General features: G+C 45.3%; 1 protein-coding gene across 2 annotated transcripts in view; it reads right to left on the bottom strand.

The window, feature by feature from the left end:
• SETD3 (SET domain containing 3, actin N3(tau)-histidine methyltransferase) overlaps positions 1-14,915 on the bottom strand; it is a 452,863-nt gene that overhangs the window by 353,953 nt on the left and 83,995 nt on the right. For both annotated transcript variants that reach the window (XM_085626427.1, XM_085626428.1), the window contains exon 3: positions 9,820-9,912. In XM_085626427.1, the coding sequence (XP_085482553.1) occupies positions 9,820-9,912 (93 nt within the window). The remainder of the gene's footprint in view (positions 1-9,819; positions 9,913-14,915) is intronic.

Here is a 14,915-nt window from a genome sequence, read left to right as displayed (position 1 = left end):
TTTGCCTCCAGACTGAATTGTCAGTTGGAAGCGTTCCTCAGCCGGAGGCCGAATCCCTTGGCGAGAGCAACGGATGCATTCACTCAGGATTGGTCCCTGAACCTTCAGTATGCATTTCCCCCCTTTGTTCTGATACCCAGGGTGGTGAATCAAGTTTATTGGCAGGGAGCGGAGATTGTGCTGATTACTCCGATCTGGAAATCGCAGCCGTGGTTCCCAGTTCTTCTGGAGATGGCGTGCGACTGCCCGCTTCGTCTCCCTTGCTTCCCTCAGATACTCCAGGATCCTCAGGGAGAGCACCACCCGCTAGTTCTAGCGGGACAGCTGTCCCTGATGGCCTGGAGGCTTTCCGGCAACAGTGGTCGTTGCCAGGACTTTCGGAGCAAGCTTCCAGCTTTATTCAACAAGCTTGGGCCCCTTCTACCAGAAAGATATGGATCTGCCTGGAAGGCCTGGTTGGGTTGGTGCTTGGAGAAACACCTGGATCCCGTGGAAGCAGATATATCTCACATTTTGAATTTTCTATCTCAAAAGGCGGCTGAGGGTTTATCTTACAGATCTGTGAATAATTTTCGTTCCGCCATTTTAGCTGGGCATTGGCAGCTGGATGGCTGGTCAGTTGGCATGCACCCGGTGGTGTGTAAGCTTCTGAAAGGAATTCGCGTCTCCAATCCACCTAAGGATAAGTATACTTCTTTGTGGGATGATTCAAAGGTTTTGACTGCATGGCCTAGTAATGAATTATTGTCTCGTAAACAGTTGTCAGCTAAGCTAGCCATGCTGTTATGTTTATCCTCCTGCCGCAGGGTGTCAGATGTTGAAGTGCATGATTTGGAGGGTAGGATTTTTTCTCCTGATGGAGTATCCTTTGTTATCACTGCTCGTACTAAAACCTTTTCAAGGTGTATAGACTACAATGCGTTTCCTTTGAATGAAAACCTTTGTGTGGTCAAATGTCTTAAGGTATATGAGGATTGTACACGATCACTTCGCCCTTCTGGTTGTTCCAGGTTACTTATTGCCTTACAGAAACCGTTTAAACCTGTGACTTCCGCTACTATTGCCAGATGGCTGAGATTTGTTATGTCAGAAGCAGGCATTGATGTTAATCTGTTTGGTGCACATTCAGTGAGAGGTGCTATGGCCTCCAAGTCATTCATGCAGGGTACCAGTATACAGGATATCATGAAAGCTGCCGACTGGTCTTCCAGCTCTACTTTCAAGCAGTTTTATTATAAACCTGTAGGCCATGTAGCCTCTGTGGTGTTACAGAAGCGTTAAACTAGCATAATCGGAAGCCTCCGGTCCTGTAATAGAATAAAAAATTAGCTAGCATTCGCGCCAAGAATTTTCAATTCTATTAAGGACACAGAGGCAAGGATTATCCCGCCCAGGGACAGTTGAAAATTTGTGATGATTTCATACTGCCATGTTACCCACCCTGATTTATCAGTCGATGACAATTATTACGAGTATGATATTTCTGTTTCAGGCGCTGATCAGAAAAGAGATTAGATCAGAGTGTGGTCCTCGGAGGAGTTGGTTCCATGAGCTTCACTTTCCAGTTCTCCGTTCCCTGTGGTTCCAGCCTCCTGGAGTGGTTTGGATGTTTCGCTGTTGTTTTTTGGACTTATGCAAATAGACTTGGACTCTGCTCGTTGGGCAAAGAAAGAGGAGGTGTTCCGGTTTGAGGACTGTTATATAGAGCTAGTCTCTATTGTTATTGTTTTTCTCACACTAAGCATTCTGAGAATGTTGTGTTATATGTTATCATGATTCTCATTGGCTACTGTTTGTTTGCAGTAAATGAACGAAAAGCATAATCCTCGCCCCCATGTCCTTAATAGAATTCAAAATTCTTGGCGCGAATGCTATCTAATTTTTTATTCAGCGCCCTTAGCAGCACTTGCGGGAGTTTCTTGGGGCGGGCCCAGAAGCTGGATACTCTATCAATAATCTAGGGCGAGTCGCCCCAGTGGGTTCCAACCCAGCGCGCACATGGTGTGCCCCTAAAATTAGTGACTTCTCACGCCTAAATTTCACCCCTGCCAGTTACTACATCTACTAGCGCTTAGAGCGTTGGGGTTGCTCTCTCCACAGTGTTTAATTCTATTTTAGTGTTGCCTCTCTGCATAGCCTTAACATACTACGCTATGGAGGACTACACTGAGGAAGAATCCCTCCAGGTCATTCCCCTGGATGACTACTTTTGCGACGCCGTGGATGCCTCCATCCACCAGGCAGTTAACCCGGCCATGGGGCCTTTTGAAAGACGTATAATGCAATACTCATTTGAAGGACAACGTCCGCAAAAATGTAAAAGCACGTCCAATGTTGACGTGGGCGCCATCGATCGCCTCAAAAAGGCGGTTTTAGCTCGATCGGACGGCGATTCCCACCCCAGCCCCCCCAGGAACACCAGAACTTCCTCCCTTGCAAGTTGACGACGAGGATTCCTTAGATGAGTCCACGGACGAGGCTGGTCCGTCAAGGCCTCGGCGTTCCGCAGAGCCCTTAGCCACAGACATTCCTGAGGGTGAGGAGCAATCGGACAAGCTGGTTCCCAAAGATCTCGTCCATCCCCGTTCATCGGAATGGAATCTCTCCACTAAAGTATCAACGCTTGTGGCGGACGCCTACGCAAACCCCGCGAAAAAGAGGTGAGGGCTTGCCTCAAAGCTGAGTGCCCTCGCCCTGCACTTCCGGGCAAAGTAGCCTTGACCCCAGAGGTGGACCCTAGGATGGCCACCTTCTTGCAGAAGTATATCCGCAACCCCAAGAAGGGGATTGATCGCTCTTGGCGTTTGTGCCAAGACAAGCTCCTAGACATTGCAGGTCCCCTCACCACGGTCCTAGAGCTAGCGGAGGAAGCCAAAGCGTCTGGTACCCCTCTCTCAGCAGACAGCATCTCCAGCTGGGCTCAGTGCGCTATCATCTTTCTGGGAAATGCAAACTGCGCCCTTTAGACACAGAAGAGACGCTTTTTTTAAATAAAAGTGGATTCGAAGTTGGGTGACCTCGCAACTTCAGAGGCAGGAGCGGTGGCACAAGGCGGTCTCTTTGGGGAGCAGTTTGTAAAGGAGTTGACCAGGTTCGTGACCACCTTTACGTCGCTTGACAAAGCGCAGTCGTTAATTAAGCGGGTGTTTCACCCTAAGTTTTTCATTGGGGCCGGCCGTGGCAGGGGGCGCTCTGCCGGCTGCTTCTTCACTCAAGGCCCTCAACGAGGCAACGGCAGGAAGCAGCAGGATGAAGGCAGACAGGAGTTCTTCCAGTCTCGTTGGGGCTCCAGAGCCGCGCTGGAAGAGCAGCAGAAAGAGGCCACAACGTGCCTAATTCAGGTGAGACTTCCTTCTCTATCTCCTCTCCTAGTGTGCGGCAGATTGGCAGATTTCGTAGACAACTGGAAGGCTATTGCCTCAGACGCTTGGGTATCACAAACCATCCTGGGGTTCCACATGGAATTTACGGTTCCCCAGTGCAAGATGTCCGCCCTCGCCCGTGGTTTTTGCAGGTGATCAGGTTCCTCTCATAGGACAAGAGATGACCCCAGCACGCCTCCATCCCAGAGGTTTCCTGAGCAACATCTTTTTATAGTGGACAAGACCGATGGGGGGCAACGTCCCGTAATCAACCTAAAGGAGTTCAACCAGAGGTTGGTGTACAGGCATTTCAAGATGGAGGGCATCCATCTGCTGTGGGACCTTCTTCAACCATTGGATTGGATGGTCCGGCTAGACTTAAAAGACGCGTACTTAGTAGTACCCATTTTTCTTCCTCATCGTCACTTCCTGCAGTTTATGTGGAAAGGCCAGGTGTTCGAGTTTGCCTCGCTCCCCTTCGGACTGTCGTCTACCCCATGGTGCTTCACCAAGGTTCTAAAACCAGTAGTGGAAACACTACGCGCCAGGGGGTTTTGCCTTATCATTTACCTGGACGATCTTCTTCTTCTGGGACAGTGACCAGTCAAGCTCTTGCAACAGTTGCAGGACGCGGTAGATCTTCTCCAGCGCTTGGGGTTTATCACCAACACCAAGAAGTCAGTTCTGACCCCTCCCAGGCAGTTGATTTTCATGGGGTTTGTAGTGGACTCGGTATAGCGCTCCTTGAGCCTGCCAGCTCGCAAGATCTCCAAGATCCGCAGGGAACTCCGTCGAATGTTGGCACGATGATCTACCTCGCTCCCCCAGGTGGCACACCTAGTGGGGATGGTGAGCTCCTCAATTCAGGCGATCTTCTCGGGTCTGCTCCACTACACAGCGTTGCAACGTCGGAAGGCTTCGCACCTTCGCAAAGGCCTCCAGTACTCGGATCTGGTTCCACTGTCTGACGAAGTTCGAGTGGAGATGACTTGGTGGCTCAAACAGATGGAGGCCTGGAATGGAAGGGCCATTTTCGGTTGCGAGTCGGACTTGGTAATAGAGTCCGATGCCCGAAAGTCGGGCTGGGGGGCTCGCTGCGGGGACTCCTTTACATGAGGAAAATGGTCCGCAGACGAAGGTCAACTTCACATCAACTGCCTAGAACTGATGGCGGGATCCTTCGCAATCCAATGTTGGATGAAGGACAGGGCGTCCTGCAGTGTGCTCCTGAAAACGGACAACGTATCGGCCGTCCAATATATCAATCACCTAGGGGGAACGAAGTCCAAGGCTTTGGCGGACCTAGCTAAGGATTTTTGGACCTTCTGCTTGTCCCACAATGTCTCCGTGACGGCGTAATATCTCCATGGGGAGTCCAATGTCATAGCGGATTGGTACTCCAGGAGTTGGTCGGACATGAGCCGGTGTTGGTAGTTGCATTCTCCGACCTTTCAATTTCTCCACAATCTGTGGGGTACCTTTTCTGTGGACCTCTTTGCGTCCAGGTTGGACCATCAGCTTCCGTGGTTCTTCAGCTGGAAGCCGGGCCCCCCTTGCAGCAGCGACAGAGGCAATGGGCAAAACTGATTTTAATCACCCCATAGTGGAGGTCTCTAGTGTGGTTTCCAGTTCCTCTGGAACAGTCTTGGGATCCTCCAATCTTTCTACCCCAAGATCCTTTTGTCCTGAGAAATCCTCAGGGCGATCCGCATCCTCTAGTCCAACAAGGTCGAATGCCCTTGATGGCATGACGAGTTTCGGGCATCATTGGAGAGTCTCTGGCCTATCGGCAGCGGCTCAAACATTAGTGGGAGCAGCCTGGACAGACAGTACTAGGAAACGCTACAAATCTGAATGGACCAGGTGGGTCCGTTGGTGTGTTCGGGATGGTCACGATCTCGTGAGTTGCAAAGTGGTGTTTATCATGAACTTCTTAGCCTTGCTGGCAACGCAAGGCCTGACATATCGCACTACCAATTCTTATAGGTCAGCGATCTTAGCTGGGCATCTTCCGGTTGAGGGAGCCCCGGTGGAGGAACATCCTCTGGTATGCAAGCTGTTACGAGGTATCCGTCTTTCGCTTCCCCCTGAGCCCAGATACTCCTCTTTTTGGGATGTTAATAGAGTTTTGCGTTTTTTTCAATCATGGCAGGCTAGTAGATCCCTTTACCGCAAGGAGCTTTCCGCCAAATTGGCCATGCTTCTCTGTTTGATGTCCTGTCGACGCGTGTCAGATGTCAGGGCGCTGGATATCACTGGTCATGTTTATACCCCGGTAGGAGTTACATTTCATTCATTCATTCATGAAACTTTATTTCGGCAATTGCGGCCATAAAAGTACATACATATACACAACCACTTAAAATTAATATCAAGAAAGAATAAGATGTCGTAAGAACCACTTATTATAAAATAGTACAAGCATAGATAGCAGTAATAATCACTCATTGGGAAACAGGGGAATAAAATAATTTTCATCACTATGGGAAATATAATCAGTGCAAACCAATCATTAAAAAATATAGATTAAACTAAAAAAGTTAAAAGGAAATTCACAGCCTATGTTTTTACATAAAACCTAAGTCGCAGTAGCAGCCAATTAAAAGCAGGTCTTAATAGATCTCGTATCAGTTGTTTGATAAAATACCTATGCTTACAGGCTAGGTTTTTGCCAAAACTAGGGTCACAATAGTTGACAAGTGGGAGCGGGTATTACTAATTCTCACATCGACTTTTTAATAGATACCTTCGCTTACACCACATTGCAAAAAGAAACTTAGAAATTGCAACAACGAAAACCAGGTTAGTATCAGATTTTAAAACCCTGTAGGATTCCTTATAATTTCTAATACCTAGGTTCCTACACAGTTGAGTAACCCACTTTAACCTTGCCCACTTATATGCCAAGCAGAAGAACACATGAATTACAGTTTCCTCCTCTACTAGGCACCCTGGGCAAAGGTGGGTGGTAGCGCCTGCCCATTTGTTGGTAAGTGCATGGAGCGGCAGCGGCCCATATCTAAATTGCAAAAACAGTTTTTTTGCTGTTGGCGGTTGAATAGAATACAACACCTGCTCCAATTTATATTGCTGTTTTATGTCCAGGAACCCATAGGTTAAACTAGAAGAGTTAGCAGTCTGTAAAATGCGTGACAATTTATACTCCTTCAGTACACAAACCAAGGATTTTTTTGAAATAGCTGAGCATGACTCCTTCGGTGCCGACCATAGGTCCTCCCTTCCTATCGCACGGAATGAGTCTCTGATAAAGGAGAACCACAGGATACTACCCGCCCCCAGAGTGGACATTACAGCCTTTAATTCCTCTCTATAAAGTCCTAACTCTGGCGTACTCCACAGCGATCGCCAATAAAGCAGTGGGCGTGAAGCAATTAGGTCTGCAATGGGAAGGATGCCCAAATCCATCCTTAGTGGCGTTAAAGGAGTACTTTTGGGCAAACACAGGATTTGTCTCATAAAATTATTTTCTGTTATAGTGAGGGCATTAACTAAGGTATGTACCCAAAGTTCGGCCCCATACATAGTTGCATTTCATAGAACACGCAGAACTAAATCGGATTCCAGAGTTATATCCTACCCAGCTTTCAACAAATCCCCTAAGCTGTGTGTTGTTAGATGCCTCAAAGCATACGAGAATATGACAGAAAATTTCGTCCTCCGGGCGAGCGCCAGCTTTTCATTTCCTTAAGGAAGCCATTCAAAGCGGTTTCGCCACAAACAATAGCTCATTGGATCAAATGGGTGATGCAAGCGGCAGGAATTAATGTCTCGCAGTTTGAACACACTCAGTACGAAGAGCGATAGCCTCCAAGGCTTTCACGTTGGGCGCCAGATTAGAAGACATTCTTAATGCTGCAGACTGGTCTTCAGACTATGTTTAAAAGATTTTATTTTAAACCAGTCATGAACATGGCGTCGTTGGTGGTGGATAAGCTTTAAAAGAGCATAATCTTCGCCTCCGGTCCTGACCTAGAATGAAAAATGTCCTAGTAACCATGAAGGAAAGTTTCAATTCTATTAAGGACGCGGAGGCGAGGATTATTCCCGCCCACGGCTCAAAGAGACCTGGACCCACCCACATTGAGGTGTTTTGTATAGGTGTTCGAACATGGTTGTGGCTGTATCCTCGACGTATGGGATAAGTATAGTTCTTCGGATTCCTCTCTACTGATTTTCTATGCACTGTTTACAGTTGATATGCGCTTGGTGCATTGTATGCCTCACACGGTTTGGAGAAGGGTTTCATTGGTTTCCTCTCGCTTCTCCTAGGGTCTGAAGGTTCCAAAACGGACTAGAGTTCTTTGGTGTCCGGATGGTCGCAGTCAAGAAAGAGGAAGGGCATTGGCAGCAGCATGCCATTGTGGACCATGAGCACCACTGATTGGAGGACTGGGAGTATCTTGTGGACTACAAAAACTGTTTTTTGTAACTAAAGTTGAAGTGCTGAGTTATGGAATTAAAAGAAAGAACAGCATAATCCTAGTCTCCACGACCTTAATAGAATTGAAACTTTCTGTCATGGTCGCTAGAATTATTTTTCATTCCTGACACCTGAATGCATAGCAGAAGCTGAAAGGACGGCCGCTGGTGACTTCCTCCTCTGCTTGATGTTTTGTGGATTCCTTTATGGATTTTTGTTTCTTTTGGCCCTCATAAAAACCTAATTTGTACAATGGGTATGGAAAAAGACCCACCTGTCTCTAGTCTTTAATGTGCTGAGGGCAGCACGTAACTGGCTTTTAGTTTCTGGTGGATATGTTTAATGGGATGATTCTGCATTCCATATATTATCAAAGCACACATGATGCACAGACCTATTTATGTAGACCCGAAGAGGTGGCAACACCTCTTCACACCACCCGCAATATTATTCCCTACTCCCATCACCACCACCATAGAGTCAGAGCAGGAGATGGTAAATGTGCACTGTGCTGGTAACTGGTGCTCCTTCAGTTTTAACTGACTTAAGCACCAGCTGCCGAGATGTTTGTGTAACTCGGGCCTCCAGTTGACTAAATAATGCCTCTTAAGTAGTGCCACAAACATGTTACACCAAGCACTACAAAATACACAGAATCACATGATGAAAATATCATTTATTTTGAACGAAGAACAATGACCACGGAGGCAGAACAACAACAGGAGGAAGGCGGGGGGTAACGGAGAGGAACTTTAAAGGTTTAAAAAAGCGTACTTGGAGGTGACTGCGTCCACTAAACATACACTGGCCACAGGAAGCTGTACTTGGTCCATGCTCTGCGGCAGGGAGGAAGACTCTAAGCCCAGGAGGAAGCTGAAGGCGGAAGAGGGCAGGCTGACCGTAAGCAAGAAAACCAGAGTGACATCGGAGCAAACCAATGGTGGGAAAGCCAGTTTTAAGCTTTTTTATTTTTTTTAGTTACAAAAGATTTTTTAAGCGCTGTGCAGGTGAAACCTAATAAGGGGCATTCTTAAGAGAAATATACATGCCCAGTAAGTCTTGTGAGACGTCACCTAAACAGCAGCCTGGAGGCTAAGAAGCAGTGTACATTGGAAAACCGGCATGTTGCATTCCCAAGGGCTTGGAGAGAGTACGATTGAAAAATCAATAGCACTACTGTTCCCATGCCTCTAACTCCTCCTACTCTTAAAAGTTAGGCATTGCATCCACCTTGCTAATATGCTCTTTGCCTCTCTCAGCCCACCAAATGCTAGTGGGATGATGTTCATCTGGTAGAAAGGTATATCTACGAGTCCCTTTCAGTGTGATGGAAAACAAACAGAGCAGCCAGTGTAAATCTATGTTAAAAAGGAAAACAAAGGCGCACTCTTTGAAATACTGTCCGCTGAATCGACTAGTGCATTATTAATAAACCTAGCCCATAAATATTCAAGAGCGTGGTTGATATATGATAAGACACTAATTCTTCCAATCACCAAGTATGTAGCCAAAGATGCGCTTTCTGCCACTGTATTCTTATTTTCAAAGCTTTACTTAGCAAAAGGCAAGCAAAATTGCATTCATGTGGCATAATTACGTTCCTAGTGCATAACACCAACCAATACATGTGGCCAATGGCAGTGCACCCATTAAGTAGGATTAATATTAGTGATCCTGTTAATTATTTCCATTCAGCACCATGACTCCTCTACTGTTGTACCTATATACGTTATGTAAAGAGGTACCCTGTATGACCTTATGACTTAGTTAAACGAGATTCGACATTCGAAAAAGACACAAATTACAAGGGAAGTGCCCTTCCAATAACCGTACAAGCTTTTTGTAAATATCAGACAAAACAAAGTGGTCCTGGGGTGCGCAGACACCTGAGCACTCAAGGGGTTTAATCATTTCATTGATTTGATATTCTTAATATTCTTTTAAGAACAACCTCAAGATTGTGCATTGTAAATCACAAGTTCAAGGCCAGTTTATGTACTCCCAACCTATTTTTACCTTTTTGTTTCTTGCGAATTTTCTCAACAAGGCCTCGGATCTGTAAATATTCTTCCCATTCCTTTCCAGGGGTGGACGTTGGGTTACTACACTCTGTAGATGAGAGAAAGTCAACAATTTACTTTGAATGCAGGAGAAAAGTGGAAGAGTACTAAAAGCAAAGTCATTAAACACGCTCTTCACGTGGAAAATAATACTTACCTGCTAATATGCTTGCAGTTGATAATACTTACCTGCTATTATGCTTGCAGTTTACCCTTTAGAATCACATGCTATGCAATGGAACGTGAATATCCCCGACCAACATAATAAGCACAATCTGGTTAGGTCACAATACGATTCAATGAGAAACTCTGCTTAACTCTTGGGAGTTAATGACCAGCCAGAGGCATTCCTGAGAGAAACATGTGCCAAGATTACAGTATCAAACAAAATAAAGGTTGAGAACACAACACAACAAAATTACCATACCAATTCAGAAAAATCAATTAAAAAAATAACAAACAGATTGGCAAAAGTATATTATTTAAGTGGCATGGATATTTAAAGTTTAAGGCAAAAAGCTCAAAGAAATAGCAAATCACCAATAAGAGGTACTGTTCATGGTATAGTTGGATCCAGGCTTGATTTCAGGCCAACCACGACAGAATGGGACCGGGTAAGCCTAGAAGATTACAGAGATCTCTTTTTTTTTTTTTTACCATGGGATATTACTTTTGTTGTTCTCAATTGGAGCAAGGCACGATGCTGAAGCCAATAAGTGTCGCTAGACGTCAGACATGTTATCAACAAGCTGCCCCCAAAAGCTCCGAGCAGGGAAAATGTCCGATTTCATAGCTTGCAAGTATATTTTGCCACTATGATGGGTTCTTCATCTAACCCCAGTCCCAAGTCATATCATTTTCCTGCAGCAGGAGAAGGAAAATGGGCTGAGGTCACAAGGTAACAGGTTCAGGTACACTTCTACAGTTGCAATACAGTACCCTTAAACATCCAGGGACAACATTTGGAGGTGGACAAACCAGCAATCTGCACCTAGCTGGACTACACCCTACCTAGTGGGCTTTGATGAACTGTCTTAGTCTATAATGCTTGGAAAGTCACTCCTAGGCTGTTCTACAGCTCTCTAGTCCTTAGGGTATGCTTTGAGGCATCAGTTCTCCCTCCACTCAGGCCTGTACCAAGGTCTAGTGCAATCTACTTCAAACTGGACAGCAGGACCTCATTCACAGAAAAGTCACCTCCCTGCTCTGTGTGTTCCTATAGCAATGAATAGGAGGCCGGCCAGATGACCTTTAAAGCAAGGACAGCAGGTCCAGCACCTGGGTGCCCACAAAGACTTAGAATCATTCAGGCTTCTTTTCCTAGTTAGGCAGAATTCTGCTTTCTTCATGGTGTTCTTCCAGCTGTAAGAATATTATGAGGTTGTGGTGAGGTGCAATTTTTCCTATGAAGTAGCCAGTTATTGGATAATCCTCTAGAGCAGTATTTCCCAAACTGAGTTCTGACCCACTGGTGAGTCTGTGCCAATGTTTAGTGGGTCGCGCAAGTTCAAGCAATAAATAAACAGGTGCTTAAATTCTATATTTATTTTGTCACGTTTACTGCACTGCAAAATGCAGAGGTCAAAGACAGGCTAAGGGTCTGATTACGACCGCCAGATTCGTGGTGGCGTGGCGGTCCAGCCACTGCCGCACTGGCAGTCCGACCACCCCATTACGAGCCCTGGGACAGCCGCAGCCAGGGAACCGCCGTTCCCTGGCGGTGGCATGGTAGAGGCAGCAATGTGCTTGGCGGGACGGCTATTCCTACTCAATAAACACAGTGGTCAAGAGGAAAGAAAGGAGGCACTACAGGGCCCCCTGTGCTTCCTCCGCATGAAGATACATGCAGGGGAGCACATTACATGTCCCTCTATGTGCATGCACCCTAGTTCCTACACAACATGAACTTTTGAGTCCATGCCGTGCAGGAACCTTGTAATGTAATCCCATTGCGGTGCCTGTTTTCTAAGGCACCGCAATGAAACAGCCACATAGCCCGCCAGACCACTTTAAACTTTTAATCGGGCGGGTCGGATGTTGGTGACCTTCAGAGGTGCAGGGGAGTGGCGGTGGCGTACCGCCTGCTTCTGCACTGCCGAAAATCACGATCAGGCCCTAAGTCTTCTAAAAATTGCTACTTTTATTAACATGTGAAATAGTGTTCACAAGTTCCTCTCATTTTGCAGTCTGAGAAAGTAAAGTGAATTATGCGAAAGTTTTGCTGGTGTACAGCTGTGTGAAGAGAAAGCCTGTAGCATGGCACTTGTCTGTAACACAACAAAATCTAAATACCTGCAAATGAACTGTACATACTCCGCAGGTATGAAAGCAAACATGAAGCACTTATTTTTTTTAATTCTGAAGCGTGATGGAAACAAAGATTTTAATATGATTAAAACAAATCAAGACGCTTTACTTGGAGGTGCACAGATGATAAATATTCACTAAAATCAAATGTCCACACATTTTCATTTGTATGCAATATAGTTTTGTCAGTTAATCAGTAAGTCTGTGCAAATTTAGTGGTCATTTCAATGTAAAATGTGCTTTCTGTAAATAACAGTGTGATACCACACAATGCTTTAATTACAATAAAAAGTCCCTCGCTTCATGTCCATTAAAGGTAGGTGGGTTGCAAAGGTTTGTCGTTCTAAAAAGTGGATTGCGACTCTAAAATGTTTGGGAAACCCAGCTCTAGATCTAATCATGGCAGAACGCCATTACTAACCAAGCATCTGTTCAGGATTTCCTCTTTCACCTCACTCTTAACCTTCCTAGAGTCCATCATTCAAGGTGCTACTAGCCAGGCTCTCCTCTCTGGATCTTGTTGTTCCTTCCTGGGTCTACCCCTTAGAAAAGAGGGGACAGTCCTTCTGCCTCTTTGGATACAGCCACCCTTCCTGCTGCAAAGGTTGAAGAATACCTAATTGACCTCTGCGCAATCGCAGCAGTTATTTCAGGTTACCATCTGTTCTTGTCCTATACCAACTAAGATGTCAGCGGTTGCATTAAAACAGTCTTAATGGACATGATAGGCATCTCGACAGTGAAATACATGATTTAAAAGGGGGCAATACTCAAATTTGAAGATCTCCGGAGGATCTACCAGATGGCTCCAGGAGAGGTGTTTAGTTACCTGCAAATAAGCCATGCCCTACGGGCGGCCTTCCCGAGCTGCGAGGACATACCGGACTCGTCGCCTCTGGAGGATCGCTTGCTTGATGGGCCACTACAGTCTAAAGCAATCTCCTTGACGTACAAAAAAACTCAGTAATAATTTACCAGATAACTTTGGCAAGCTCAAGGAGCAGTAGGAGAGAGACCTGGGGCTGATTGAAGAGGACGATTGTCGATTGGCTCTTATGTCACCTAGGGAGGCGGCCATCACGCTTCGATTTAGACTGATACAACTTAGGATTCTGCATCGGTCGTATATGACGGGGACAACTCTAGCTAAAATTGGGGCGAGGCAAGATGACCTATGTCTGAAGGGTTGCAAGCAGGAAGCTACCTTCTATCACACGCTGTGGGAATACCCGCTGGTGCGCAGTCTCTAGGAGAGGGCCACAAACCATATGCAGACTGCACTGGGAAAAACGGTGGACCCGACGTCCCGCCTAGGCCTCTTAAACATATGGGCAGATTCGGACCTGACTGAGATTGAACAGCAACTGGTGACGTTGGTGTACACGTTGGTGAAAAGAGAGTTGGATAAGGGATGGGGTGGAGTGGCACCACCTGCTGTATCTGTATGGTTGAAAGAACAGGACAGGTGCATGATTGCGGAGAAAGAGGTATTTATAACCAGCGGGTGCTCGAAGAAATGGGTTAAAAAATGGTCAAAATGGAACACCTACAGAGGAGAGATTTGTGTATCACCCGTGGTGGAATTGGAAATGCGTAGGAATGTGGACAGAGACGTGACTTCTTAAAAGGTATGTTTCTTAACCCCTGTAACATATATGATGGGTGCAACTTGGCAATAGTATATGTCAATAATATATGATTGTCTGTCACAAACTATTCTCAATAAAAAAAAAAATTTTTTTTTTAAAAGAGTCTTAATGGTTATAGAAGAGCTGTATGGTTCTCTCGCAGGCCAGCAACTCATGCCTAACCTGGAGTTACACTTACCGTTATTGAAGAAAAGATAGCCAGTAGAACTGATTTAGTTCCAGTTTGTTTTTAGACAACAACAAATACATTTTACAAAAATAAACTTTTCCACTACATATACCAAAACTCTTCTTACACCACAGAAATAGAAGTTTGACTAGTGGAAAATAACTTACATTCAAGTTTCTATCATCTTTCCGAGAGGAATTATATTAGGTTTTGTTTTTACACTTAGTTCATGGACAATGTAACATGGCCTACTCAGTTACATAAAGTTTGTTAAAAACCTTTCACCCTGGGAGCATATGTTTAATATTTAGAGTGTACCACTTTCATACATTAAGACCAAGCTCTGTGTGCTTCTAAAGTATAAACATAGGTTTCCTACATGGGCACTTTCTACTGCCAGGTCTTACTATTGTGGCTTTAGAAGTGCAGTCTAGCCGGGACACAATTGTGTTCTCTGTAGCTACACACTTGAATTCATCTGTGCATGGATAAACTAAACACTGAAGCCTACATGCAACATTTAGCTACAGGTTACTGGTGCATTTCCTGCTCCAAATTACCATAGCCTTAATGGAAAGTTAAATACGCCAAGTTTAACCAATTATACAGTACATATTTAGGGGAGAGTGCAAGTGCTGCAACACTGGATGGCAGTGTCATGGCATGCTAATACAAGCACAGTAAGTGCACAAAAGGATAATACGTAGACCAGACAGACCATGCCGAATAAGGCAATTTGCTACAACTCCCCTGCCATCTATTGTTGGGTTTAAAATATTACAATTCGGCTTTTAAGTCTTGGTTTTCGATTGAAAGTGAAATTGGACTGACTTGATCAAGTTCCCATCAAAACACAAAAGCACAGTCTAAAACTCAGATTGTAATTTTTTCCTCATCAAGTTATGAATGTGTGTGCCTATAGTAGTT

Source organism: Triturus cristatus, chromosome 9 (assembly GCF_964204655.1).
Source record: "Triturus cristatus chromosome 9, aTriCri1.1, whole genome shotgun sequence".
Lineage (NCBI taxonomy): Eukaryota > Metazoa > Chordata > Amphibia > Caudata > Salamandridae > Triturus > Triturus cristatus.
Note: the sequence above shows the minus strand (reverse complement) of the source record. Positions and strands in the feature narration are given on the sequence as shown.